Consider the following 26,850-nt stretch of genomic DNA (forward strand, 5'->3'; position numbering starts at 1 on the left):
CCGGCCGGCCGCCCCTCCCTCCATCCATCTCGAGAAGTGCGCGGGCGCCGAACTCACTTGTACTTCCTCCCCCTTCTCCCATCACGCGCGCCGGGCAACACAGAGACGCGTCGTCTATCGATGACGCGGCGCGGCGACGAGGCCAGCGCACAGTGTCCCTCAACTCGGCAGGGCACACGCGCCGCCCACTGAGCAGCTGCACTGAATAGGACCAACCCTGGCACGCGCTGTGAAGAGACGCAAGCGTGTAGATGCGGGGATGCTGAGGAAGCGCGAGTGCGGGTCCGTGACCTCGGACGCCGCGCTGTGGTCGTGCGCATCCTCGACCAGTGAAAATACGGCAACGTACGGCAACCCGGTTCGCCGCGCGCCCACCGCGCACACAGAATGCCGCGAGGAGGCTGGTCTCGTCCCCAGCCGCTCTGTTCCGAAATCCGCACCCCGCCACCACCTAAACGAGCACTGGGAAGAGAGGTAGCCGTACATGGCCGCCCAAGCGTGTTCTGCGGCTACACAGTCGCAGAAGCAGCGAAGGAGGCGCAGCCCTGTACGACGACCGCATCTCGTGGGTATGCAGGCTGCTCGGGTCGCCCCTTTACCTCCTCCTCCTCAAGCTTTCCGCCAGACAACCGAACTGCGCTGCACTGCCCCGCAGATCATGCACGCCCCCATCCTACCCGCCGCCCGCCGCGGCGGCGACTTCCCGCTGGACTCAACTGGACTGCGCAGCGCGGGCACACCCCGCGGTTCCCAGAGATGCGCTGCGCGCGTGCTCACGGCCTTCGGCAGACCGTAGCGCGGGGGAAGAACGTCAAGAGGCTGGAGCTGTGCGCGCGCGCAGCAGGGAGGGTCGAGGATGAGCTTGGCGTGGCAGGATTATACATAGCGAGTTCGAGGTTCGGCGTAGAGACGGCTGTGCGGACGGTAGATACTGCTTGTGCGTTATCCTCTGGTGACCCTAGTGCCGTCTTTGTTTCGCCGCGCGTATTTTCTCAAACGATACTCGTCGACGGCGAAAGCATAGGCTCGCCCTCGGCCGTCACATAATAAGACGTAAGGCCGCCGTCGACCTTGAAGCTTGAAGTGCGAGCCGCCTACGGCATGCAGCCTCTCGAACACCGGGCCCGGAAGCACGAAAATGAGAAAAGGAGCTGTGTTGCTAGCTAGTGTAAGACAATGCGAATGTATGGACCAATTACTACCGTAGACAGGAGCCTGAGAGGTTCTAGAATCATATACAGTGATGCATACTGTCATGGGCGTGGAGAAAATGATCACTGGAATGTAGAGTAATATAATGGAGAGCCAAGCCCATATCACCCAGACGAGACTGGAGCCAGCTGGAAGAGTACTGAGGAATATCTGTGAATCTATTTCGTTGTAGCGATCGGCATCCATGTGTTAAGAACTGTAAGAGCGGTGAGTGAGGAATGCTTGATGCCGTCGAGAGCGGGCGCGTTATTTAGACGCCACAGTTGACAGCACTCATCCAAACGATATGTAATGACGTCATTGCATATGATCCACCAAAACGCTCCAACTTCATCGGTTCAACAAGATAGACTCAAGGAGGGGAGTTCAAGGGACCAACCATAGAATTGTATCCAAGACAAGATGTCACTAATAGCTGTAGTCCATGCGGTAGATGAGTTAAAATGTCCGTAGTAGTAGTATGATCCAGCCGAGTGTATGCGTCTAAGATGTGGTATATAGTACATGCTACATAGCTGAAGGAATGTAGTGATCGTGTGGTCATAAAAGGTAGTGTGCAAAGGTCCGCATATCCAGTCATCGAAAGCAATCGGAACTATCGTGAATCGAGCGAGTAAGTCCTCGGATACCTCCGTCGCATGCGATTCAGCGGCCCCGGGCCAGATTCCGCTGGTGAGTCGTCGCTCACAGAGGTGGTGTCCTCCTGAGCGCTTCCTGCCGTGGCCGTAGGTGATGCCGTCACTGCCGCAGTTGAAATCGAAGTTACGGATGCAGTCGCAGTCGCAGTCGCCGTCGCAGTCGAAATCGAAGTCGCAGTCGAAGTCACAGTAGCAGTCGAAGCGAACGTGGACAGTGCGATACGAGCTACTGTCAACGAGGTCGTACCACTGTCATCTTCGTCATCGCCGTCGTCAGGGCCATCCTCGTCATGGGCCTCGTGATCGAGGACGGTAGGCTGAGCTTTGCCGGACGTTGAAGCGTTCGCGGCGACGCTCATAGTCGAGAGCGCGCTGTCCGAGATCGTCGATGAGAGGGAGACCGTGACCGAAATCGGCGGGGCGGTTGTGACCACGATGTCATCCGGGCGGGGCTTGTCGATGCCAGCGACGTCGTCTGGGTTGAAGATGGTAAAGTCCCCGCTCCAGCTAGACGCGTCGTGGTTATCGTGGCAAAACACTAGCGCAGAGCTGAGCTCATGCGCACATTTGAAGAGCTTGGGATAACATACGGTAGAGAGAGTAATCGTCTCGTGTAGGGACGGAGGGAACCATGACGTTGGCCAGCCTGTCAGTGATTGGGAACAGGTCCGTGAGATCTGGGAGGCTTGAGCATACGGGAAACAAGGCGCAAAAAACGAACGCGCTCACGTCCAAGGAGCACATGCGAATCGGGGACTCCGCCAGAGTACGAGAGGATGAGCATGCCCAGGAGCGGCTGCCCAGAGCTGTTGGTAGCATCGATGTTCTGTAGCTTCCTGTCGTGAGAGGGAGTGGGGTTAGATGCGTTTCAAGCAAGATCCAAGGGCGACGCACCATTGCACCGTATGCAGCTCCCCGACATTCCATACGTCTCCCGTCCGTGGCGCGACGACGTTCGACGCATGGCCGGCCTCCGGATACGCTCCGCCGACGGCGGTGACGATGATGCAGGCCACGGCACCGAAGACGACGATAGTGGCCACCGCCCTGGTAGACAGTTTGTAGAAGCGGGAGTGCTGGTACCCCTGCTTGTGAGGCATAGCATGTGTGGGCACGAGGAGGGGAGAGTGAGGGCAAGAGCAAAGGAGAGACGATCTCAGCGGACCGACATGGGTTGTGGAGCGACGGCGCGGTGTCGCGAAGAGCGTCCGTCTAATATTGTGCTTGGAAGATTTGTCGGTCGACAAAAGGCTGCTCGCCGAATGCGCCACTGCCTAGCGGTGACGCAACCGAACACCCGATCGCGTGAAACGAGCGAGATGCACCACGCTCACTGACTTTCCCGGCCTCGGCTACCGTTGCTCCACTCCGGGTAGACGAACAGCGCCTTGACAAGATGCCAACTGTGGTTCCGTGTGTCAGTGTTGGACACGGACATGGCTACGGCTTTCACTCACCTTTTGAAACTGCAGACCTATAACCTGCACACATCGTGGTCGTCCGTGCAAACTAATGTGCGAGCAGAACGGGATGATGATACAACATCGAACATTGAACAGCTTTAGCTGCTTGATACTTTCCATCTCTTTTCGACCACCTTCAGAACGCTGCCTGCGCTGACTCACGCTCCGCCAGACTCCCTCTCGGAGCCCACGCCTTCACATGTTCGAGTCCACACCCATCATCCGTCCCCTCCTGCGGCGCACCCCACGCCCCCGCGCCCGGCGTCTCGATGAGCAACCTATCGCCCTTACCCATCCACACCGTCGCCTTCCCTCCAATGTTGATCTTCCTCGACTCCGCCTCCGCCTCCTCGACGCCCTCCGCGAGGTCCCCGTCCTCCTTCCGAGGCCGTTTCACCCACGTGTTCCGCCCGAGCGCGCCGGGCTCACCACCTTCGAGCCCGTACGGCTGGCGCGTGCGGCGCTCGGAGAGGATCGAGACCTGGAGCGGCTCGGAGAACTCGAGCTCGCGGACGACACCATCGCCGCCGCGCCAGCGCCCGCGGCCGCCCGAGCCGGAGCGCAGGCCGAAGCGGTGGACGAGCACTGGGTAACGGCGCTCGAGGATCTCGACGTCGCCGATGCGCGTGTTGGTGATGTGCGTGTGCACGCCGTCGGTGCCGTGCCAGCCGGGGCCTGCGCCGGAGCCGCCGGCGATGGTCTGGAGAAGTCAAGTGTCGTTGGTCTGGGGACGAGGGGACGGGGAGAAGGTGCGCACCTCGTAGTAGCCCCAACCCACGATGTTCTTGCCATCCTGGTCCTTGCCACCAGCACCGAAGGTGAGGTTGCTGCGATCCGCATCAGTATGTGCTATCGAGTTCCGTGTAGGAAACTTGCTTACTTCGTGCACCCTTGGCTGGCCGCACAGGCGTGGAATGCCTTGAGAACAACATCCACGATCCTTTGCGAAGTTAGAACGTTTCCTCCACAAACAGCAGCAGTTGCAGATGGGCAGAGCAGAGAGCCGTCCGGAATCAGCACTGGGAAACGGTATGAAAACACGGATGAAAGACAGTTCTATGGTGCGCACCAGTGATCGGGACAAGGCAACCAGCGTTGAGAGGAATGTCCATGTCAAGCATCGCGCGCATGGAATAGATGACGGCAGAATGCACGACGGAGATGGGCGCGTTGAGGTTGCCTCGAATTTCGCATCCTGTGCCAGCGAAGTCGAGTACTGCAGACCCTTCCTTCTCGTCAATCTCGACCTTGAGCTGGATCTGCACGACACGCATCAGACCACCGAGTATAAACTATAACGAAGCAACACACCGGCGATCCATCATCCAGATAGTCGATGGCCTCGAGAATGTTTGAGCCAGCACGCTTCACAACGTCGCGCAGGAGGTTGCGGACCGACATCTCGGCGTTGGCACGGATGTGGTGCATATACTCTTGCACAGTCTCCAGGCCGTAGTCGTCCACAACTACCAGAGTCTATGAGCTGACTCCCTGACTACACTTGGGGAAAAAAGCTTACTCTGGTGGATGAGCTGGATGCCTTTGTGGTTCGCCGCAACTTGCTACCCGCGCGCATTCATTGTCCATATTCCCGAAAAACTCGAAGCGCCATGTGTACTCACTGCTTTCAAGTCGCTCTCGACATCCCTGATGTTCCTGCATCCAGAGCTCCCAGGGTACTGCGCTGGCTCATCAACCATGTACTTGTACAGGTTCTCGCTGTCGAAGACACCCTCCCGTACAAGCTTGAAGCTCTTGATGTGCGCGCCCTCCTCAAAGATCGTCTTCGACGTCGGGGGCATCGACCCGGGGAGGATTCCGCCGATATCGGCGTGGTGTCCACGCGACGCAGTGAAGAAGATGATCTTGGACGCGGTCGAGTCGAAGACAGGTGAGATGATCGTGATGTCGGGGAGGTGCGAACCACCGGCATGCGGGGAGTTCGTCATGAGCACGTCGCCTGGCTTGAGTGTCGCAGCGTGCAGTTGCATTTGATACCGCACCGCGCTGAAAAGCGCATTTCGCGGTATCAGCGTCCATTCTTCCCTGCGAGCAGCATTACCCCGTCCGGGAAAGAAGGACAAGGGAAGAGGGGAGGCGATGCGAACGAGGAAGGAATAAACTCACAAGCTCATCGACCCAAGGTGGATGGGGATGAACGGCGCATTCGCGACGAGGTCACCATCCGGCGCAAAGAGCGCACACGAGAAGTCGAGCCGCTCCTTGATGTTGGTACTGATTGCAGTCTGCTGGAGCGAGCGACCCATCGCCTCCGCGACGCTCATGAAGCGATTCGCGAAGAGTGTGAGGAGGATGGGGTCGGGAGGCGGGTATTTCTTTATGTCGTTCGCCATGGTGCTTGCGCGCGGGGATAACCAAGATCAAGGAGGCGCAGAGGACAGAGTGGAGTCACTTAGAGTTTGGAGTGAACCTGGAAGGTAGGTCATCTTGTCAGGTCAGCTTTATCAGAGAGCGGGTACCAACTTCCGGCTATACGCACTCACCTTTTATCGGAGAACCGCACGAGAGCTAATGCCAGCTTCTGGGTCCGGGTCATGGTGAAAGTCACATGCAAAGAGCGCTTAGACGCGTTCCCAGACGAGCCCAGCAACGACGTCTACCCACTCCTGCGCTCAGCCCTCGCCGTCCTCCACGCGACATGAGCGAATCCTCGACTCTCGCCTCCGTGCTCGAGTCGCAGGCCTCCCTCCTTCAAGAAGCGTCTCTCGCGCTCCCGCACCAGTTCTCCCAGTGCACCTATCCCAACGGCCCGATTCGCCAAGCTGTCTACCTCTGCCTTACTTGCACATCCCCTGCATCGTCCACCACCCAACCGCGCGGGATATGCTCGGCGTGCTCCATTGCATGCCACACGGACCACGAGCAACTTGAATTGTTTCCCAAGCGCCGTTTCCGATGCGACTGCCCCACACACGGGCTCACGGAGGCCTGTACGCTCCATGCGAAGGAGGAGCCGGTGAATCAGGCGAACGAGTACGGACCGAACTTTCGGGCGGTATTTTGTCGGTGCGGGCGGAAGTATGACGCGAACAAAGAGCGGGAGACGATGATCCAGTGTTTGCAATGTGAGGTGAGTGTCTTCGGTAAGGCTTTCGTGCAGCTGGACAGACTGTGTTGAGTATTGAGAGGGCCTCCGTTTCGCAGGACTGCGCATATACTGACCTCAGGTGCTCTCTTGTAGGACTGGTTCCACGAATCATGTTTGAACCTCCGTGAACGCCCCCCTTCTCGAGAGCCAACCCCGGAAGCTCAGGAGCCCCCTGCATCCGACGGTGCATCCGACGCGTCTTCATCTGGACTGCCACCACCGCTCGTCACCGCAGAAGACTATGATGCTCTCATCTGTAGCGCGTGCGTCCGCAAGGTGCATGCAGTTGAACGAATAGCAGGGATGCCTGGCGCAATTATGGTCGTGCGATCTTCGGATGGCGAACCCTGGCGAGCAATTGGGCAGCAAGAAGTTATAGTTGTGGATGAGAAGGATACAAGCACGGCGAACGGACATCCTGGCGTCACCGCGACGACGACCCCCACGGAATCCACTGGCGAAAAGCGGGGGCGGTCTGCTTCGGTGGATCAAGAACCGACCGCAAAACGGGCTCGGGTGTCCCCAACTCCGGAGGGTGCAGACTACATCGATGCAGGATGTTCATGTTCTGCACCTCCCCGCGACCGGCGAGTACAGAACCTGTTCAAGAAGCTGCATACACCAAACGAAGGGGTGTCACAAGAAGAGATAAGCGAAAGCTACCAGGGTCTTGGTGACGTCTTCCTGATAGATGGGTGGAGGGACCGATGGTGTAGCTGCGGAGCGGTGAGTGTGCCTCTGGCGCGATTGAACGAGACACTCACTCACTCTTTCTCAGTGTGCGGAGTCCCTGAAAGATCGCAGCTATCTTGTGGAGGAGGAAGATACGTACGAGCCTCCGGAAGACCCTGACTCAGGTACGGATCACGCATAAACCTGCTTGATCGTGCGTTCTTATTGTGTGAGCCAGGTCTTTCTTTGGAGGAACTCGGCATGAGGGCCTTGCAACGGTTACCCCGAGAACAAGCCCTCAACGGTATCATGGCATTCAATGCCATGCGGTGAGCCCTCTGCTCACCAATTCACTTACTTTCAACTGAGCGACTTGACAGGGATGACCTCATGCAACACCTGCGTCCGTTTGCGGAACGAGGCGAGGAAGTACCAGAGTCGGCTATACGCGCGTTCTTCAACGCACGCATACAGGAGCTCGAGGCCAAACGTCGATGATCGTCTACATTCGCGCACAATACGATATACTTGTACTTGGCCAGCAACACGCCGTTGATGCGGAATGCTCATACGATACTGTTCTCTCTGGAACATCCAAACTCCGGCTTGTTTGGCTCAACTCCGCGCTGGACCACTATTGCCGACGCTAGTGGCATGGACCCATCGAGTGCTCTTGTTTCCGACAGCGAGCCAGGGAGCCTGGAAGGGAGCGGGGGGCGCCCGGGTGATTTGGCCCGAGCGCGCGAAAGTGGCGGGGGCACGCGCAAGTCACGGGATCGCACGCCGCACGTGAGCGACTTGTTGATCGTGAGTAGGGTTCTGTTGAGCCACGCCCCGGGGCCCTCGCGCATCTTGACCCTCTTCCCCTACCATCCCCCAGCCCTTGCTCCTCTTCCAGTCACCCCGAACGCACTCGCAACAATGCCCCGCAAGGCTGCTGCCACTTCCGACACCCCTGTTGAGCCCCGCCGCTCTTCCCGTATCAAGGACCAGCCCAAGGCTGAGCCCGCCCCCGCCGCAAGGCCCCGCGTGAAGAAGACGAAGGAGTCCGCCGATGAGGGTGAAGAGAAACCTAAGTCTACCAAGGGCCGCAAGCGTACTGCTGCCGAAAAGGATGGCGACGACGGCGAGGCCGCCGTCAACGGGGACGAGCCCCCCGCAAAGAAGGTCCGTCCAGCTCGCCTTCGCCTTCCTTATCATCGCTGAGCGTGTTTTCCATCCCCTCACAGGCTAAGCCGGCCTCCAAGGCCAAGCCTGCATCTAAGCCCGCTAGCAAGGCCGCGGCTAAGCCTGCGTCCAAGGCGTCGCGCGCAGGGTCCGCGAAACCTGCGTCCAAGCCGGCCTCTAAGGCATCCAAGCCACCCTCGGCCGCAAAGAAGCCCGCATCGCGTGCTGGCTCTAAGAAGCCTGCGTCCAAGGTGGGCATGGACGTTCACTCCTTTGTTTCCAGCGTGTGTGCTTATCTGGGGGTGTGTGTAGGTCGGTGCGGCTGAGAAGGAGAACAATGCTGCTCCTGCTCCTGAAACCATCGCTGAGGAGCCCGAGGAGGAGGCGGCTGCTGCCGACGCTGCCGAGTCCGCAGCCGAAGTTGCTTGAGATCTGTGAGTCGTGTGCGCACTCTTGTTGCTGGCTATATGCTCACTGTGATGTGTCCCGTTCACTCTAGCGTAAGAGAAAGACCCTCCTGAGGGAAAGTATGCACTTCCATCCTCTGCCGCTGTCGATGTCTCGCTTTTTATCTTTTCTATTTAAACCCGCTGCATCCACCGGACCTAGGCCGCAATCCCGCTCACCTAATGTTCAACTACCCCTCCCGGATATCTCCCCTTCATCCGCTGCGTGGCCGGATATGCAAGATTTCACTGTACATAAGATTAGGGCCATGTACTGTTCAGTTCTCTGTCGTCGTCGCATTGTCCTGGCTACCGTCGCTGAATTAGCACATGTACCGGAGTCGGCATACAATTACGCCTGCGTAAGCGTTGCGTTGTTATATTACTAGTGTCATTTGGTTTGACCAATGTACAATGGAATGCGAGACTTTGAGCACTGTCGCAGATCTTGCCCAGACTCTACGTTGGCTGAGGATCATTGATAACAGATTATGGTGGCTCCCTTTGCTCAACCGTAATCAAGGAAGCGTAGCGTCGGGTGGTCTTCGCTGCGTTGGGAGTCGAACCACCTTAATGAAATGCAGACGAAGCGATGCGAGGGCGTAAAGTGTCGTGCATTGACATGAGGTGCGTGGTATAAGAGTACAACATGCGAGATACATAGATGATACGAGAGCTGAGATAGCATTCCGACGGTGTCCCTGGCAAACTTTAACGAGTCCCAACATCGACATCTGATCACCCCTGGCCGGATCACCAGCTGCTGAGCAGCGTCTGCGCGACCTCCTGTAGACCGACACGTGAGCACCCCGAACCCATTGCACGAAGCGAGCGTTACGTACCTTGAGCCGCACCATGTTGTGCGCCAGCGCAACGTTCACGATCGTGCGCAGCCGCTTGCGCGTGTCCGTACGGCTCACCGTGAGCTGGTACGCGCCCGAGCACGTACAGTGGCGGCTCACGTTGTCCGCGCGGACCTGCGCACACCGCGCACACCGGAGGTCCTGCTGAGCGAACCGCCGCTCGAGCTCGAGCACGGCGCGGACGAGCGCGAACTCAATCTCTGCGCGGTCGTACTCGCCACCGCACCGTGCGCAGCGCCACGGGCGCCCTGGCGCGAGCGCAGGGCTCCGGCAGAAGTCGAAGTCCTGCATGCTGTCGCAGTACCGGCAGGGCACGCTCGCGAGCTTGAGGGGCTCGCACGGGTTCACGAACGCCGCTTCAGAAGCGAACTCGCGCACGCCGACGAGCTCGAGCAGGTTGCGCTTCATGAGGCCGACCTCGAGCGCGTGCTCCTTCGAGAGCGCAAAGACGGCGCAGGCGAACTTGACGAGCTCCAGCGCGGGGTTGCTCATATGCAGGTGCGAGCCGGGGAGGAGGGGGAATTCCCACTGCGCGAGCTCCGACTGCGAGCCGTCTTCGTGGGTGTCCGTCAGGGCATTGCGATACCGCTCTTGTGCCCCTCCGAGAATCCGAAGCATGCGTCGCGTGAGCTTGCGAGTGATAAATTCTTGGGTGGGAGTGGACTTGGAATCGGAGGCCTTGGACATCTCGCGCTGGGTGGTCTCTGGTTCGCCGTTTTGGAGAGATCGTAGGGGGACACGGACCGCTCCTTGGCTCTTCTGTACCGTCCTGAAAAACTCGACGAGGAAGTAGCGTACGGCAGCACGGAAGTCGGCCTGGATGGCGGGTGGGAGGAAGGATGGGATATTCCAGCGCATTTCGATAGCAAGTTGTTCTGGAGGTTCCAAGGCAAGCGGGTCCTCGCAGACGACCGCGCCGAAGTTTGCTTCGTCCATGAATAGAAGGAAGTCGTAAAAGCGTTCTGTGTGGAGGTAGACGTGCTGGAAGAGTTCATGCGAAGTGACGGCGGTGGTGATATACATGGCGTAGGCGTGAGCGGTCCCGGGAGGTTTTGACGTGACAAGGAGAATACGGCTAAGATCTGCGTAGACTACATGGGAACCCAGCCGCTTGAACTCGGCGAGCATCTGGATGAAAGTCTTGCGCATCAACCCGTGGACAAACCGATGGATGCCGATGTCGTACATAGCTGAGGCGGTTGAGCTGATCCATCGCCAGAAGTGATCGATGGCGACAGTCGCGGGGCTTTCGAAGCTGCCCTGAATTTTGTCCACCATCCAGGTCTTGATGAGAGATTTCAGGATGCCGAACGTCTGTGGTGAGACGTTTGACTCGCCAAGAGTAACGTCGTGGGAAGTGTCGCCTTTCGAGTACTCGTCCAAGGTCTTCGAGGTGTCAAAGGCCGTGGCTCCGCCGCTTCCTTCGAGCTCATTGACGATGACGGAGTGCAGAACAGCATCAACAGCGAGGTTGCGAACGGTGACTTCGAGGCACACGTTCGAGTAACAGCCTGGAGAGATGAACTCGGTCTTTGCAAGCTCCTCAACCGGACGGTTGTCTTCTTCGATGCCGCCGAGGTCAGGACGGTCTCCGGGGGACCACCATAGGACGATGTCTTGACTAGTCAACCGACGGGCGAACTCAATGTCTGCTAGTAGTAGAGGCTGATCACCCTCGATATGGCCGACGGGCACGTCGTAGTATTCCGCCATCGCGATGGTCCGGTCTAACCAGGGGCCTAGGGTGAGGTAGCGGGCGACGAGCTTCTGGGCGACACCTGTCTGCCATGGGAAGACGTCTAGCGAATGGGGTAATTTGGACTTGGTCATCGACAGGACTGGGAACTTGCTGAGCTTCGGTGTCTGGAAGTCGAAGTAGCTTTGTTCTTTGCTGGAAGAGATGACCACGGTGTAGGACCGGTTCTCAAAGAGGCCGAGCTCACGAGAGACGGCTTTAAGCGCGGTGGCATCATTGCCGTGGTAGGTGTGGTGAATGTGAGGTAGTCGGGGTAGGAGTAAGAGTTGCTCGGGCCTACGTCGTTCGTGTGCTTGCTAAGGAGGTCCGCGTAGAGTTCCGAAAGACGAGGAATGGATTGTCGGCGAGTGGCGGGGTCGACGATGTGGAGCTTGACCACCTCTCCAGGAATGAAGAGTGCAAAGACATGCACTGGGGCGTTCTGAGCGCAGGCATGATAGAGGAAGATGTATTTGCCATCTCGCCCTTGGTCCAAGTACCGTCGCTTGGAGCCGGAGGAACTTGCACGACGAGTTGATTTAGGTCGAACCCGACTGTCTCGGCACGGCTCAGGGTCATTGTCTTGTCTTCGTTGGTGCACGTCTTTCCCAATCAAGCAGGGCTCGCACGACTAATGGGAGCTGAAAGGCGGTCGGCACAACGTCAAAGGAGGGCAAAGACTAGAACGTACCTGCAACTCGTAGACCCCGTCGACGTTAGGATCGTTGGTGATGTCGATGAAGTGCTCCTGGCTTTCCAAATACGTGTGCTCCAGAACGGTGAGCTTGTATAGGTTCACGCAAGGGCGATCACGAGGTAGACTCCTTACGACCTTCTCGCACTGATACAGCTTGGGGTCAAACTGGTCTTTTTCGGTGGTGTCCGGAGGTGGATATAGAACTCGCGAGGAATCCGCATGGGAACGGAGGTGAGAGACCCATCAATCGACAGCCAGAGGGTGAACCGCCTGGAGTCTTGTTGGGCCGGATCTGAACGACGTCCCAGTGCGTGTTCTGTTTCGTGCGCACTCCACGGAACATCGCGGGCACTGCGACGCTCTCGGACGTGTCGCCAGCGCGGTGCCTCCAGCGCTTGCGCATGACTCTGAGCCACCCGGAGTAGTTCTTGTTGACATCGGGGAGAAGCTCCGCGAATACACTATGAGCGTCATCGGCCTCCGGGCTGTCGTCTCGGTGCTTGGACTTGCGGTTTACGACTGCTTTGGGACGGAACCCGCGGGGCTTCTGCGGCTGCGACATCGCGTCTTCTATGTCCATGTCGGCGACCTCTGCGGGTTTCTTCTCGTTTGCACGCTTGAAGAGGTCGGTGAGGGTCTGCTGGTGGAACTTGTCTTCGAGGGCGACGACACGACGGTGCAGCCAGTCGGGATGACGGATACGGGGAACGGGGTTCGCGACCTTCTGCATCGCAGCGGGGATGGTGATGAGCTTCTGGATGACGGAGCCAAGTCGCTCGATGTAGTACTCCCAGTCGAGGATGGAGCGCAGATCGAAGTTTGTCAAGCCGTTGTCTTTGAGCCACTTGCGGAGGTATGTGCGTTTGACGCCTTCCTCGGCCGAGAAGATGGCGACGGGTACCGCGCGTTCGGTGACGGGTGCGCCCATCGGCTTCGCGGAAATGATGAACTTGCAAGCAAGACCTTTGTCCTTGACCATCTGGTCGCCAAGGAATTCGGCCAGGCGGCGGGCAGTACTGATCGAGGTGGACTTCTGGCCGGCGTACTCTGCAAGAGTCTTCGACATACTTCGGTTCTCCGAAATGAGCTCGACGAGCTCTTCGTCCGCGAGGTCTGCTGCATGACTGAACAGGACGTCCAGCCACCGGTCGGCATCCTGGGCCACAGCGGCGTAGCACTCTTCGAGTGTCGTTCCGAGGAGGAACTTCTCGAAGATTTGAGACTGGAAGATTTTGATGAGCTGCAGCTCTCCACGACGCTTGACCTCGAAGCCCTTCAGTTCTGCAAGGGAGCCGTCGTCGTTGAAAACGGCGTAACGCTTCTTCACAGCTTGTCTTCCTCTTTCGACGAAGGGAGGATCATGGCCTTGTAGGGCCCGTCGAGCTCGAAGAAGATAGAGTTCTCGCTGTGCACCTTGTACTCGCCGGTGGTGGGGTCGAGATCGTGGTACTGGTGATTCGTGAACTTGCGTGGACGAGATGATTAAGCATCGTGCACGGGTACGAGAACGCGATCGCCTTGCCGTTCTTGAGCTTGAACTTGAAATTCTCGGGAACACGCCGGGAAGCATGCACCAGATACCGTCCGTGTCCAGCTCGAGCGGTCGGCCGACCTTCTCCACAAGCTTCCGCGCCAGCTGGATGATCGTCGCGCCTGTAAGACAAGTATGCCCGCCATCTCCATGGATTGCCAACGCGCTCCTTTCCGCATGACATAGCCGTAGAACGAGTTGAGAATGCACTTGTGAGCGAGTGCAGGAGTCGTAGAGAACGATCATCTTTTAGCTTCGTCGACCTCGGTGATCGAGCGTTGTTCAGAGACGACCGTGTCCAGGTTCTTCTTCCACGTCTTGTGCAGGCCCTTGTATTCGTATCGCCGATCTCGGAAACGACGCACAGTGTCGACGTAGAAGGGGTTTTCGCGCTGGCAGACAATGGCTTCGCGCTCCTCAATCTTCGTGTCCTTGACCTTCTTGTACACTCGTCGGAGTAGTCACCTAGACGTTTGTGGAGGAGGGCAGTTTGCTCGGACTCGCTGAGGTCCATGAACTTCCGAGGTGGCATCCAGGTTTCTTCGGTGGGAAAGCTTCCTGGTTCAGCGCATGCTTGATCATGTTGAACTCATCGCGTCGGGCGGGGAAGAAATCTCCACGCCATGCCCAGGTCAGACGACGGTCACAGGTCTTGCCGGGGCGGTTGAAGTCGCACACAGCGCAGGTCGCCTCGTCGACAATGGAGTCGGGCTGCAGTCGGTTCGACAACATGATGTTCGGGTACATTGCAGCGACGTCCAAGTGATAGATGAGCGGTTTGTCCATACGTAGAGGGTTGTCTCGCATCTCCTCCAGCTTGGCTTGGATTTGCAACTTGACTTCATCGTAGTTGGTGACGTCCTCGAGCTTGCCGTGAGACTCTCCACGATGCAGAAAGTTAATGCAGCCTCGAGATCATCGATGAGCTGTTGGACGAGAGATGAGTCCATATTCCATAGACGGGTGCAGGCGGCTCACCGTTTGAACGGTGTCGGGATCGATCTTGAAGTGCGTTGTGATGTCACTACGGAATACCCCCGCTTCAAGGGCTTCACATGTCCCCCGACGTAGGTTTCGGACGCCACCAAGTGTCCATCGTACATGACGCCGTGCGACTCTTCTTGTCGATTCGGGAAGATGATCTCGCCTTGACACGCTTCCACCTGTCGAAGTCATGTTAACGGAACCATGAGGGTAAGAGGTGGAAATACATACCATGAGAAGGGTTTCGCAAAGCGTTCCACTGCCTTTCCTCAGAACCTCGTCGGGACGGAGGGGAATAATGTTGCAGAGCGAGAAGATGAAAGGATGGACGTATTTCATGTAGAGTAGTATGTAGCAACCGCATCGGAAACGGAGTACTGGGCGAGGATTTGAGGTTGCTCCATAGCGTATCTGGAAAGAATATGAGCGCATGTAACTGGATTGTGAACATGTGCATACGGTGTCATGAGTTCGGGGTCAAGCTCTATAGGGTTATAGCCGAGCTTGGCCGTCGTGACCGCTTTCAATCCCTGACTTCCCTGCGGGAGGTATGAGTCGCGCTTGACCCAGCGGAAACAGTCCATGTGGACGCATGTGCGGCTCTTGAACTCATCCTCAGAGTCTATGGCAAAACCGGTCTCCAAGAACATGTCGATGCCGTGAACCTTTGCTCTGGCATAGAGGAATGGGAAATCGAAGAAGTCGCCGTTGAACGTGGCCATAACGGTGGGTTTGACGTCCTGTATGTGCGAGAAAAAGCGAGAAATCGTCGCCGCCTACACGAAGTATGAGCATATGTGTACTCATGAAATACACTGACGCACCTCGTCCGGCTCGTTGAAAATCGTGAAGGGGCCCTCATAGCCCTCCTTTGGAGTATACTCGAAATCTTCGATATCTTCGCCCACGATCTCGCGGTTCGTGATAAGATAGCCCTGTCCATCTACCATGTATGAAATCATCATAACCTGGTCGATGGCCTGGTCGGGGAATTTGAGGGGCGCCTTCGTGTTTCAATATCGTAGGCCATGACCACAGGGTCGGCACGCTTGACACGCTCCTTGAGAAGTTTGAGGTCGGGTTGACCTGCATCGAAGGTGACCGCATACCACAGACCAACGTTGATATTCTTGTCCATGGCTACGCGAAGGAAGTAGGGGACGTCGTATTCGCGGATATCGAGGATATATTCACGCGGGTCTCGGTCGCGAGACCCGGCTCCCCACCGCGACGAGCCTGTCTGTGACTCACCGTTGGCTGCCCATTCTCCTTCGAGTTCGATGTTGGTGGCGGCGGCGGATGTGGCATTCACCACCTCGGCGTAGGCGTCCACTGCATCGAATTTTGCGCTATTTGCGAGCGCAAGAGGCAGGATGTCGCGTCGTAGAGTGAGGAGATCCGAGACATTGCGGAATGACAGCTTCAGGAATAGTCGACGATGGCCCATAAGATGATTCGGCATCTTTAGGTCGTCCTTGTACACCCGAGAATTCCACAGATGACGCCTTCGTACTGCTTCCTAAGCCACTCTTCAATGACGTTTCCATGCCGTTCTGGAGAGATGTAAATGAAAGTGCTGAAGATGTATGGCACGACGTACCTTGCACGAGATGAAAAGTATGGCTCATACTGCATCGTACCTTGAACATGCCTCCATCGTCCTGGATGAAGTAGTAGTCCACGGCGGCTTTGCCTCCCGGCCAGTCCGCGGCTTTGACTAGTGTCTATGTGACGCGAAAGAAGGATAATAAGAAATAGAGAGTGCTCGAACACATTTCATGTATTCTCAGCAGCGACGCACCGGATGTATATTGATCAACCATCCCTCTCGTGCAGGGCCCTCCTGGATACGAGCGAAGCCAAGCTTCTCGTCGACCTCGTCCTGTAATTTCACTTGCTCAAACCGCTCCTCCAGCTGGTTGCCGTCTTCATCCCTCTGTGGGGGTGCTGTTGAGGGTGCTGCTCCGCGACCGCGACCGCGTCCTCTGCCGCCGCGAAACGATGTGTTGCCTCGAAAGCCGAAACGAGAGCCACCGCGGGCCCCTCCGCGTCTAAAGGAGCCTGAACCTCTCGCCATCGTGCCTGACACCGGTTGAACCGGTATGGAGAGGGGTGTACGGAAGGAGAAGGAAAGGATGAAGAGGGAGAATTACAAGCTGTCACGGTCTCGCTCATTGACGTGACGAGTCGCGTCGAAACGTGACTGACGCCAACCGTAATGGTCAGTCACATCACTCTGTGAAGAGGACTAAGGAAGTCCATGGTGGTCGCGAAAGGGTCAGTTGATATACCACAGTAGATTGTCGACAGACAGTTACATGAACACAGTGCAGAGAGGTACCGTCTGCAACGTGAAATATACTTTCCAGTCCCGCCATGACGTCACCACCACTGGGAGCGTCCTGATCGCCCGCGAGTGGGTCTGACCTTGGTGGTCAGCCTGGTTGTTCTGAAGTGCAGCATTCCATGGCAGGTAGGAAAACATGGTCTTCCCATGTGCAAACTCTGCAGTCAAGTGCTATTTGCATCAAGAGCCATTCTATGCGTGCTGCCAGCTCGGGCAAGCAATGTACATCACATTATACAGATACATGTGCGCAGTCCGTCCAAGAATCATCGTGAAGTCTAGTCATGTCCGAGGTTCCGTGGGGAGTGGTATAGGGAATTATAGACGTGGTGTCTGTGCACGGTCCGTGGGAGCGTACTTGGCCTACACAACACCACCAATCAACAACCCGTTCAACACATAGGGGAAATATGACTGTAAACTCACCATCTCGTTCTCCTTCTTCTCAAACCCACACTTCTCGTAGAAGGCTGCATCAGGCATAGGCGAGTCAGCCTCATGCCAAAACGGGAAAGAGCAGCGCGCGGAGATCATGAACGCGACTCACGGATGTTCTTGTCGCTGCAGTTGAGGATCGTCTTGTAGCACCCGCTGTTCTCGCTGATCCCGGTGAGCGCGTGGATGATGCGCAGGCCGAGCTTTTTGCCCTGCTGACTCGCGTCGACGGCGATGTCCTCAATGTGCCCGACGCAACCGAGCCCGCGGAGGAATTTGCGTTCGACGAAGAGCGTGCCGACAGCGACGATGCGATCCGACGCCTTGTCTACGATGACGATACCGTAGTACGTGCAGGGTGCTGCACGGAGGGCTTCGAATTGAGCGCGCCAGGCGTGCTCACCGGGGTCGGTGACGACGGTGAGGACCTCGAGCACCTTGAGGTGCCCACGCTTGTGGTCGGTGGACGCAAGAGGGCGCAACTATTGACAGTATTGGTACAAGGCAGAGAAGAGGGTCCAGTGAACTTACGTGGAGTTCTTGGGGCAATTGTTTCCGCACTTCAACGGGGATCTGGTCGGTGGGGAAGAGCAGGTCGAGCTCGGAGTCGACAGTGAAAGGCATTATGACAAAGTGGTAGGCAGAAGAAAGTAGGATAGGTTGGTTAAAGATGAAGATGCTCAGTCTAGAGAGTAGAGAGATGAAGGTGATGTTGAGAGGAGAGGGAGACGAACTGAGGTGAATGTGGAGGGGAGTTATACCGTGAGCTCAGTGCTGTAATTGGTCTAGCGCCACGCGTCTGTGGCTATCCCTTCCAGCGCCGGTCCGAGTCGCGGCGTTTCACCGGTGCGAAATATTGAAGGCGAGCGGTGTTTGCGGCGTCTCGGTACGTCGCGTGTTGTTGCCTCTCACCGCATTGGATTGCCCCTGGACAGCGTTCTTGGAATGGCCTCTGAGTGCGTCTGCCCCGCCAATCTGCATTCAGGAGGCGTAGGCTATGTAGCTGACAAGTAAATTTAAAGTTCCCCCGCGTCCACCGAACCGCTTCGAAAAGCTGCCCCCGTACATGAGGTAACCTGCGCGTGCACGTTCGCGAACAGTTGCCCTCCAAGTTCGCGCGGTGTTCTCGGAAGCCGCAGCACATTATGACACATATTCTCATGCTAGAGGACGTCCATCACTTGCTTGGTCGGAAGACGCGTTGCCAAGCGTTGAACTGGAACAGTCACTTTGCATTCCAAACTAGCAATGCTGCACTCGCACGACCCAGCTTCCGCAACTTCATGTTCCGTAGTATTATCAAAAGCTACTAGTACACATCAACAGAGAAGGGCGTTCATAACCAGGCTAAATCGCTGTCGTAGCAGCAAACATGTAGCTCTGGCTCAACGTGGAGTGCGAAAGTCAAAAGAGATAAACATACAGCATAGTCGGAGTTAGATAGACGTGTTCGCATAAGTCATCGCAGGGGCCGTCTCCACCTGACATGGAGACGACGGGGAGTGCCCAGCACTCCTAGTACTCATCTTCCTCCTTGACGGACACCCCAACGAGCCCTGCCCGCCAGCGCCCAACGTCCGCATCTACCGCCCAGTTCTCGTCGACACTAGGACGCGGCTTGAAGCTCTCCCGCCGTGCACGGGATGCTTTTTTCGCCACGGCGGCCGTAGCGCCAGGACCACGGTACGTAGACGAGGCTCCGTAGGACGTTGCGCGCTGTGCGGCATGATAGCCTCCGTACGAATGCCCGCTTGACCCCAGCTGCTGAGCTGATGGAACACGGCCGTGGCCCAGTGCGTGATGTTGAGAACCAGGTTCGGACAGGCATAGCGAGAGGAACTGGACGAGGGAGGGAAGAGCTGGTGGTCTTGCCTGGGTGCGGGATCTTCGTTGGAGACGCAGATCGGTTCACGATGGGACCACGGCTACTGCCTAGTGGTGCGCGAGTGGGGACAGGAGGAACACTCGAAGTTGAATCAGCGAGACGTGGTCGCTTGTTGGGCACGGAATGCGAGCTCGCCATGCTCGACGCTGGGCGAACTGCTGGGGTGACGGTTCCGGACCTGCCGCTGGGCGCGAAGTGGTTGGTTGAGTTGGAGGGTGTCGTTGCTCGAGGGGGACTGAGCCTGCGCGGCCCTTTGCGCCGCGCTTGTTCCCGTTCTCCTTGTCGTTCGTCCCGACGGTCTCCAGCAGGAGTTGGTACATGCCGACTCCATGGACAAGGAAAACGCAACCCGTCTCCGCCTCCCAAGCGGGGATGGACATGAGAAGGTCTTGTTCGAGCTGTTTGCAGGGAAGATTAAGGCTCAACGTTCCGATCGTGGCATTAGGAGAGTAGAGACGTACCCGAGGCTTCTCCTTTGTCACGCGCTTGCGCATCTTCTCTTCACGCAGGAGACGTCCAGGATCTCGCGGACCCCGGCCAAGCAGTCGGCTCTGGTCGCTAGCAGACGCGGCTAGCTCTTTCTCGTCTTCGCAGATGTCGAATATTTCTTGACGCTGCCTAGAAGTGGACCTTTCAGGCGTCGTTCCTCTTTGAGACGCTTGATTTCCTGTTCGTGGAGGCATAGAAGCTCTTCCGTGTGTTCATCTACCCCGAGTGGTCAGAAGCGCAGCATAGATCCGCGACAGACACTCACCATCGGCGAACGGCGCGAAGTCTGCGCGCTCTTCCTCACCGACCAACAGGTCGTCCCAGAGCTTGATGATCTCCTCTCGTGCGTTCTCGATGAAAGTGCCCATACGTTCGCGTTTGAGTTCCAACATGCGTTCGAGCTCCTCTTCATACGTCTTGATCGTCTCGTCAGTGCTTCCCCTTTGCGCCTCGACAAACGCGTCCATATCTGCGTCTGCCACACCAAGTCTCCGCCAAAGCGCCTCCAGCTGGTCGTACATAGCTTGTATATGCGCTTCACGTCGTTTCTTAGTGTCTTCCAGATCCGCTCGTGTTGATTCCGCCCAAGTCATAAGAGCCTGCGTGGGTTCGACACCTTCAAGACCCAGCGAGGCATGAGACTCCGGGAGATCTTCCTCCGCCAACTCTTCCATCCGAGCAACGAACTTGCAAAAACACGTTGATGGTCGACCTCGGTGGGGTGGGGAGTGGCGTCGGAAAAGAACAGGAGTGGGGTGATCGGGCGGGTTCGCGTATGAGGAGTGGGCGTCGATATGGCCATGGATATGGATGCATTGAGGAAGGGGTCAGAGCTATTGCCGCATGAGGGTCGGAGCGGGGGATAGGAGGAGGAGCGAGAGTCGAGGAAGAGGCGGAAGGAAGGTCGTTGAGAGAAGGTGGTGAAATACCCAGCTCTGTGTAAAGCCAGTCGATCTGAACAAAGGTGGCGAAGAGCACGCCCAAACGTTTGGTCTGTCGTGTGTCAGTTCGATGCATCAGAAGACGCGGATGGTACTCACAACTTCGCCTTCCCTCTCACAAGCTCCTTCTCCAACCGCGAAAACCGCTCGGGGGTCACGTCTCGATAGGAAGTCGTATCATACTCGTTTTCTCCTGGGGCGTACGTTGGTTCCATGACATCGACAAAGAACTCTTGGCCAAGAGTGTTCGCCAGGGTAGTTAATCTCCCCGTCAAATTCAACAGTTGCTCGAGTTTCGTGTGGTATTGCTACAGACGAAGGTTAGAGTCAACTGCAGTGAATCAGACATGAGCTCACTCACTTGACGTAGTCTTTCCTGGTGCTCTGAAACCATCTCAAACCGACGAGGGAGCACTTGCTCCTTCCTGATCTCCCCAACACTCGGCCCCGACGTTTTCATGTGTCCACCCAGAGCCCTTCCATATCTCATACACTCTCCTTCTACTGCTGAGCACTTCTCCATCCACTCATCGACCTGCTTTTTCCGGTGGTCGATCTGGCTCTCAATGCATTGAGTGAGCTGTTGTTGGAGGGTTGATAGTTCGTCATGTAGCGCAGTGGGGGGAAGGCCGAGTTGTGCATGGAGGGTTGGGAGAGTTGTGTTTGGGATTGTAGGTGTGTGTGTAGTGAGTTTAGCAAGGACGTTATGGTCGTAGACATGGCGGCTGAGGCCAAGAGGTGGTCAGGAATCAGGATAGAAACGAACATGCACGCGGCGCGAACCGCGCCGCAGTCACGTGATGGCGTTGCTGCTCAATCGGTAGCTGAAGGCGCTTACCACACCTAAACACCTTCCATCCTACCACCACTATATGACGGCACAGTTAATCTCTGCGGATATCTGTGGATCACTTCAGCGACACTTTTGGCTTAAACGGCCTAGGAATACTAGTGGGTATTGATTGTCGTCGGCGCGCAGGTAAAGTACTGTATCGTGATTGCCAATTCGAGTTTAATATTAATCGACCGTCGGAAACTCAGGTGCAATATAGGCACAGTGCGTGTCCTCTGCCTCACTTCATCTTGCGCTTGTCACGCTGACCTCCTGTGTCATCCAAAGTCAAGTACATATGCCATGAGCGCTAGCGCTTCGCCCTGTTCGGAACGCCCAAGAAGATGATCCTTGTCACCACCAGGCCAATCCATAAACCCCCTGCAACGCCATCGCTACTCATACGAGCTTAGTGACCCCTCGGCTATGGCGCTCCGCGATCGTCTTCGCATGTGCACATAGCGCGGAGGATTCACATGGACGTTGACTGGCTCCTCCCATCGAACCCGAGATGCAAGCACGAGTCCACAGGCCCTGGCGGCGGATGGCGCGGTCTCATTATGCACACTCGAAAGCCGTTCGTCGCTGTCGTACGCTTCGGTGAGTTAGCCAAGTCACCTTAGCTTGGCGGCAACTCGGGCTCACCTACTGCTTTTGAAACCCTCGTTGCAATCCGCCGGTGTGCGCTCATTCATGATCGTAAGATGTGCCTTTTCTTCTGGTTCGCCGTCACATGTCGCCGAAGTTCCTCGTCAAGCAAAGCACAAATAGCATAACAGCTCACCCACCTCGATTATATTTGGCCCCTGTATTTCCTGTGTCGGTTCCACAGTTGCATAAGTGTCGAGTGGTGCTACAGGGTGGCATTCCACCGAAGCAATTCACACATTACAGCGGAATGCGCGGTCGATGGGCGCCCACGGCTGCCAACGGCGTGCTCTTCCGGCTGCTGATTTTGACGCCTTGACTGAGCTATGCCGCGGGGTCCGTACGATGCATATATGTGTTTGGGCTTCCCCTGGTGCATCCCCGCATCCTACGCTCGCTCTTCTACTCATCCGCCCGAGGCTAGGCACCCGACGTAACGCATACAACACCGTAATATCGACCACAGCCACATATAGTACCTCAAATCCCCTCTAATGGCCGATCATCAGGTGTGTGCCAAACTTGCTCTCAAGAATTCGCCCAAAAAACTCAATGGGATGAAGGCCGTTGTAACTCGTACCAGTATCATAGAGCCTGATGACTTCGATATCGAGAGGGTGTTCAGCCGTGCAAGCACTTTCCATCATGTCGAAGATATAGACAGGGCGTTAACTCGCGCAAGCACTGTGGTGGCCACTGAGAGAGGCGAGAAATCTGACACTGCCTCCTTCTCGACGGCGGAGAATCCCAAGAAGCCGGAGCCGTTTCAAGAGGCGACCCCTCCGACTGTGACCACCGAGGACAAGCCTTTGTCAACAAGGAGATTCAGTTGGTCTTTGTGGCGTAAGTCATTCTGTCATCCCTCTCAGCACATTCCTGAGTATCCGAAAGTTTGTCTGTCGCCGCCTTCCTCGGCTCTCTCGACCAAACCATCATCGCCACAGCCATGCCTACCGTGGCATCTGAGTTCAACGCACTTCCTCACAAAGCTGTGAGTGGCTTCCCTCGTACTCCTGCTGATCGCGACTGATATGTCCCAGGGATTTCGTTGGCGTACCTGCTAACTTCCACCGTGTTCCAACCCATCTTTGGCCGTGGAACCGACCTGTACGGATCAAGACTCATGCTCTTCCTCTCCATCGCTTTCTTCGACCTCGGCACACTCTTTTGTGCTATCGCTACCGACTTCATCTGGTTCTGCTGTGGTCGTGCTATAGCAGGTATTGGGGCAGCGGGACTGTTGGCACGTACCTTCCATGCTGCTGCATCCCTTCCAATTACTGACCTCGATGTCTCTGCAGGTCGTATGTATGATCATTATCAGCCAAATGGTACCCCTCCGAGACCGTGGCAAGTTTGTCGGCGCCATGTATGCACGGACGGCCATTGCCACTGTCCTCGGCCCCGTAAGTCTACTAATTTACGAGGACGTATTGATAACTGACTTGCTTCCAGGTCCTGGGAGGAATCTTCTCCGCGATCAACTGGCGCTGGTGCTTCTACATCAGTCTCATCCTTTCCGCCCCTGCTGTTATTGTGCTGCTGCTTTTCGTCAAGAAGATCCCGAACAGGAAGCGGCCCGGAGTGTCTTTCAAGGACGTAGACTTTGGCGGTATCCTCCTCATCTTCGCTTGTGTTGTCAGCCTCTGTTTGTCCCTCTCTTGGGGTGGTACTACATTCCCGTGGAACAGCCCCATCGTCATATCGCTTCTGTGTGTCGGCGTTGTTCTCATCCCCGTCTACATCTTTTATGAGATGCGCGTCCCCCGGTACCCCGTCATTCCCCTCCAGATGTTCAGGATTCGCAATGTCACTGCGTCGACTGGAAATTACTTCTTCTCTTCTGTGTACGTACTCTCCGCCACGCCACAAACGCTCACGCTCACCGTCTCCGCCCCGCAGTTCCATGTATGGTCTCTCGGCGTACATCCCGTCCTACTACCAGCTCGTCCGCGGTGATTCGCAGCTCGTCTCCGGTCTCGAGGTCCTCCCCTAGTGAGTCCCCTTCCCCGCCTCGGCGCCACCCCGTACCGCCGGGAAGCACGCAGTCTGACACACCTCCCCGCAGCGTCGGCACGATCGTGATCTTCTCCACCCTCGTCGGGTACATCATGTCCTGGACCGGGCGCACCCGGCCGTGGCTCTGGATGGGCGGGCTCGTGAATATTGTCGCGAACGGGCTGCTCATCATGCTCAACGGCAAGCTCCCGCGCGCGGTCGAGTACGTCTTCCTCGCCCTCAGCGGCGCCGGGGTCGGCTTCATCGCGCAGACGAACACGGTCTCGGCGCAGAGCAAGGTCTCGCGCGAGCTCCTCGCGAGCGTGACGACGATGACGATGTGGAGCAAGAGCTTGGGCGGGATCGTCGGGATCGCGATGCAGGGGTCCATCATCCAGAACGTGTTCCTCAACCAGATGAAGGCCGACCCGGAGGCCGCGCCGGTACGTGCTGCCGTCGGGTTGTTGCGATGGGGAGAGAGGGCCTGATCCGGGCATCGTTTGCAGTACATCGATCAGCTCCAGGCGGTGAGCAACATCCAGTCGCTGCCCCTTGACGTCCGGACCAAGGCGTCGCAGTCCTACGGCAAGGCGTTTGAGACGATGATGATCGCCACGTTGCCCTTCGTCATCGTCGGCTTCCTGTTCTCGCTCACCGCCGAAGAGGCCGACCTTGGTCGCCGCTCTGGTGGGAAGAAGAAGGACGAGGACGAGGAGAAAGGCAACGCCCCCAAGGTCGAAGTTCCGGAGACTTCGGCCGCCCCCGCTGGCCTCGCTACTGGAGACAAGAAGACTCCGGTCGAATGATCGACAGTCGCCGCCGCCAGTCACTTACTCGTCTGAGTACTCAGGCCAGGGATATGTACGCTACATTTCATGTCCTTCCCAATGCGTCGTTGCAGGCGATATGTTGTATTACTATGCTGTACGCAGCTGTGCGGTGTTTGTTCCATATAGCCACCTCTCTTGGCAGAGATCAAGGTTGTTCCGTTCTCCTTTCGGAGTTTTGCATTGCTTGTATAACCTCTATCAGGAACGGTTATTATATTTGACACCCGAACAAACTCCGCTTGAAGCTATGCTTCGGCACGACGGGCGTCAAAGTCTAAACAGGCCGCCTTGTCCAGACCTGTGATCACTGAGACGATCTTTCGCCGACGTCAGATGCTGTTTCTCGTCTAAGCATGCCTCGACTGCTTCGGTACGTGCATACATACTAGTAATATCTCCTCTTTTACTAATGGCAGGATAGAAAGACCCAATCCAGTCGCCTATTCTTTCAGCGAACGTCAATGGTGGGTGATGCGATGTCCCAGGATACCGTCGATGAGACGGGGTGGACACACACACCCCGTCCCAACGCCGCGGCTATTTCGGTTTACCACAATCTCGCCCGGTGACCTCGAAGGTTATTTTTGAAAGGGGAACTCCACATCCCAAGCCGGTGGTGTCCGCCCTTGATCAATCGCGAGGCTTCGTTCCCCGCGTCCGGAGGGCCGCTTGCTTGCGCATGCAGATCGTTTAGTGAGTACCTGAGGTCCGCCAATTATCTAGTCACCGTTGACGCCTCTCTCCGGATCGATTCTGCCCACTCTTGTCCATTCAGTGAAGCCGCCACCGCCACACAATGCCGGCGGTTTCGTGGACGGCGTGTTCACAGCAGTCCTTCCCCCGATGGACGACAATGTTCAAGGAAACTCCCGCGTTCATGCGTCCTTATCGACGGCACTTTTTCGCCCCCTCCGAGGCCGACCAAACTGCGGAAGAAGAGCAGTGGTTGCTCCTCGGCTTTATCCACCGCTCTAGACTTCGGGACCCTGCATCGCCGGCGGAGTCTTCACTGAGCGTTGATTCGTTACGGTGCGTGGCAATTCTGCGCAGTCCATCTGCTGGTCGTTTAGTGGCGACAAACGGACACATCCAACTAAACGAACCTGCAGCCTCATTGCGCCCCGGGTCTCTTCTACCACCGGCTTGCCTGGCCCTCCGCTAAACCAACATTAAACCACGCGCGCGCTCGTGGCAGATAAAGCGGCGTATTCGATGCAAGAAAGGTTACGGCTCCCCTCCGTGACTCGCACGGGATCTTCCGCGCGCTCGGACGTTAACAGGGAAGCCGCGTGGATGACGTACGGCCTGCTCGTGGCTGGGTCACCGTTTGTCGCGCTCGCCTAAAGGCTGCACATCCCTCCTCTCTGGTCCCGCGCTCGGTTGCCTCCTCCGAAGAGAACTGAGACGAGGTCTTCGTCGCGCTCAGGTCGGCTACCGGCGGGCATGCTCCTATCGCCGTCGCCTTTTTTGACGTGGTTGTGGATCCCACAGGCTGCTGTTGGAAGTTACGCACGGTGAAGCTAGTCCGGCAAATTTGGACCCCCGGACGGTGCGTGGAGGCGATTCCAAAGCCTCCGGTGGACGTGGCCTTGATTCTAGGTCATTCCTATATCATCGTTGGTGACTCCTAGGTGACATATGAACATCGCGCGCCGGATGACATTCGGCTGACGTTTCATCAACACAGAGTCACATCGCCTCCACGCGTGCTCCTAGCGACACGATACGAGCCCCGAAAAAAAAGCGGTGGCGTATCACCGCCACGGCGACCGTTACTGTGCAGTCAGGTTTGTTAGTGGGATTGTATTCGCGCATCGCTGACGCGAGCACACAGAAGCCATGACGCGCTCGGTATCGCATCGACGAAGTGCCCAGTCACCAGACACCGGTCCTTGAAGCGAATTGCTCTCGCGCTCATGGTTTGCGCC

The 26,850-nt window shown here is 56.9% G+C and overlaps 8 protein-coding genes across 8 annotated transcripts; 3 read left to right on the forward strand and 5 right to left on the reverse strand.

Moving 5' to 3' along the window:
- Positions 1 to 2,251: 2,251 nt before the first annotated feature.
- Positions 2,252 to 2,923, reverse strand: BXZ73DRAFT_9364 (uncharacterized protein; the record flags this gene model as incomplete). The annotated part of the gene is made up of 4 exons (XM_048026691.1): positions 2,252 to 2,388; positions 2,441 to 2,527; positions 2,568 to 2,682; positions 2,741 to 2,923. Coding segments are annotated over 4 exons (522 nt in total), but the record flags the coding sequence as incomplete, so codon positions are not given.
- Positions 2,924 to 3,449: 526 nt separating this feature from the next.
- BXZ73DRAFT_52360 (cytoplasmic protein) lies at positions 3,450 to 5,667 on the reverse strand (the record flags this gene model as incomplete). Its single annotated transcript, XM_048020800.1, has 8 exons — positions 3,450 to 4,013; positions 4,071 to 4,140; positions 4,194 to 4,332; positions 4,383 to 4,572; positions 4,625 to 4,779; positions 4,833 to 4,875; positions 4,936 to 5,320; positions 5,441 to 5,667. 8 exons carry the CDS (start codon positions 5,665 to 5,667, stop codon positions 3,450 to 3,452), a joined length of 1,773 nt encoding a protein of 590 aa, XP_047874349.1.
- Positions 5,668 to 5,972: 305 nt separating this feature from the next.
- BXZ73DRAFT_52376 (uncharacterized protein) lies at positions 5,973 to 7,592 on the forward strand (the record flags this gene model as incomplete). Its single annotated transcript, XM_048020804.1, has 5 exons — positions 5,973 to 6,404; positions 6,516 to 7,148; positions 7,201 to 7,279; positions 7,333 to 7,423; positions 7,475 to 7,592. The coding sequence occupies 5 exons, from the start codon at positions 5,973 to 5,975 to the stop codon at positions 7,590 to 7,592; spliced, it is 1,353 nt and encodes a 450-aa protein (XP_047874350.1).
- Positions 7,593 to 8,015: 423 nt separating this feature from the next.
- BXZ73DRAFT_104818 (uncharacterized protein) lies at positions 8,016 to 8,690 on the forward strand (the record flags this gene model as incomplete). Its single annotated transcript, XM_048016028.1, has 3 exons — positions 8,016 to 8,261; positions 8,324 to 8,512; positions 8,574 to 8,690. The coding sequence occupies 3 exons, from the start codon at positions 8,016 to 8,018 to the stop codon at positions 8,688 to 8,690; spliced, it is 552 nt and encodes a 183-aa protein (XP_047874351.1).
- Positions 8,691 to 9,460: 770 nt separating this feature from the next.
- Positions 9,461 to 17,002, reverse strand: BXZ73DRAFT_92015 (uncharacterized protein; the record flags this gene model as incomplete). The annotated part of the gene is made up of 21 exons (XM_048026210.1): positions 9,461 to 9,493; positions 9,550 to 11,522; positions 11,654 to 11,826; positions 11,856 to 11,908; positions 11,997 to 12,167; positions 12,230 to 12,409; positions 12,439 to 13,331; positions 13,468 to 13,549; positions 13,665 to 13,742; positions 13,797 to 13,981; positions 14,052 to 14,412; positions 14,559 to 14,696; positions 14,749 to 14,793; positions 14,877 to 14,928; positions 14,977 to 15,293; positions 15,342 to 15,521; positions 15,551 to 15,991; positions 16,021 to 16,070; positions 16,118 to 16,241; positions 16,319 to 16,476; positions 16,945 to 17,002. The coding sequence occupies 21 exons, from the start codon at positions 17,000 to 17,002 to the stop codon at positions 9,461 to 9,463; spliced, it is 5,745 nt and encodes a 1,914-aa protein (XP_047874352.1).
- Positions 17,003 to 17,182: 180 nt separating this feature from the next.
- Positions 17,183 to 17,923, reverse strand: BXZ73DRAFT_52396 (acyl-CoA N-acyltransferase; the record flags this gene model as incomplete). The annotated part of the gene is made up of 4 exons (XM_048020809.1): positions 17,183 to 17,227; positions 17,291 to 17,334; positions 17,412 to 17,781; positions 17,831 to 17,923. 4 exons carry the CDS (start codon positions 17,921 to 17,923, stop codon positions 17,183 to 17,185), a joined length of 552 nt encoding a protein of 183 aa, XP_047874353.1.
- Positions 17,924 to 18,814: 891 nt separating this feature from the next.
- Positions 18,815 to 21,744, reverse strand: BXZ73DRAFT_92017 (microtubule associated protein-domain-containing protein; the record flags this gene model as incomplete). Its single annotated transcript, XM_048026211.1, has 10 exons — positions 18,815 to 19,068; positions 19,145 to 19,368; positions 19,503 to 19,582; positions 19,646 to 19,791; positions 19,815 to 19,889; positions 19,939 to 20,359; positions 20,386 to 20,506; positions 20,714 to 20,922; positions 20,976 to 21,339; positions 21,692 to 21,744. The coding sequence occupies 10 exons, from the start codon at positions 21,742 to 21,744 to the stop codon at positions 18,815 to 18,817; spliced, it is 1,947 nt and encodes a 648-aa protein (XP_047874354.1).
- A 1,296-nt stretch (positions 21,745 to 23,040) lies between these two features.
- Positions 23,041 to 24,898, forward strand: BXZ73DRAFT_92018 (MFS general substrate transporter; the record flags this gene model as incomplete). Its single annotated transcript, XM_048026212.1, has 7 exons — positions 23,041 to 23,089; positions 23,135 to 23,337; positions 23,396 to 23,500; positions 23,550 to 23,941; positions 23,997 to 24,089; positions 24,163 to 24,535; positions 24,599 to 24,898. The coding sequence occupies 7 exons, from the start codon at positions 23,041 to 23,043 to the stop codon at positions 24,896 to 24,898; spliced, it is 1,515 nt and encodes a 504-aa protein (XP_047874355.1).
- Positions 24,899 to 26,850: the final 1,952 nt, after the last annotated feature.

This window comes from Epithele typhae (assembly GCF_022376455.1).
Source record: "Epithele typhae strain CBS 203.58 chromosome Unknown BXZ73scaffold_56, whole genome shotgun sequence".
NCBI lineage: Eukaryota > Fungi > Basidiomycota > Agaricomycetes > Polyporales > Epitheliaceae > Epithele > Epithele typhae.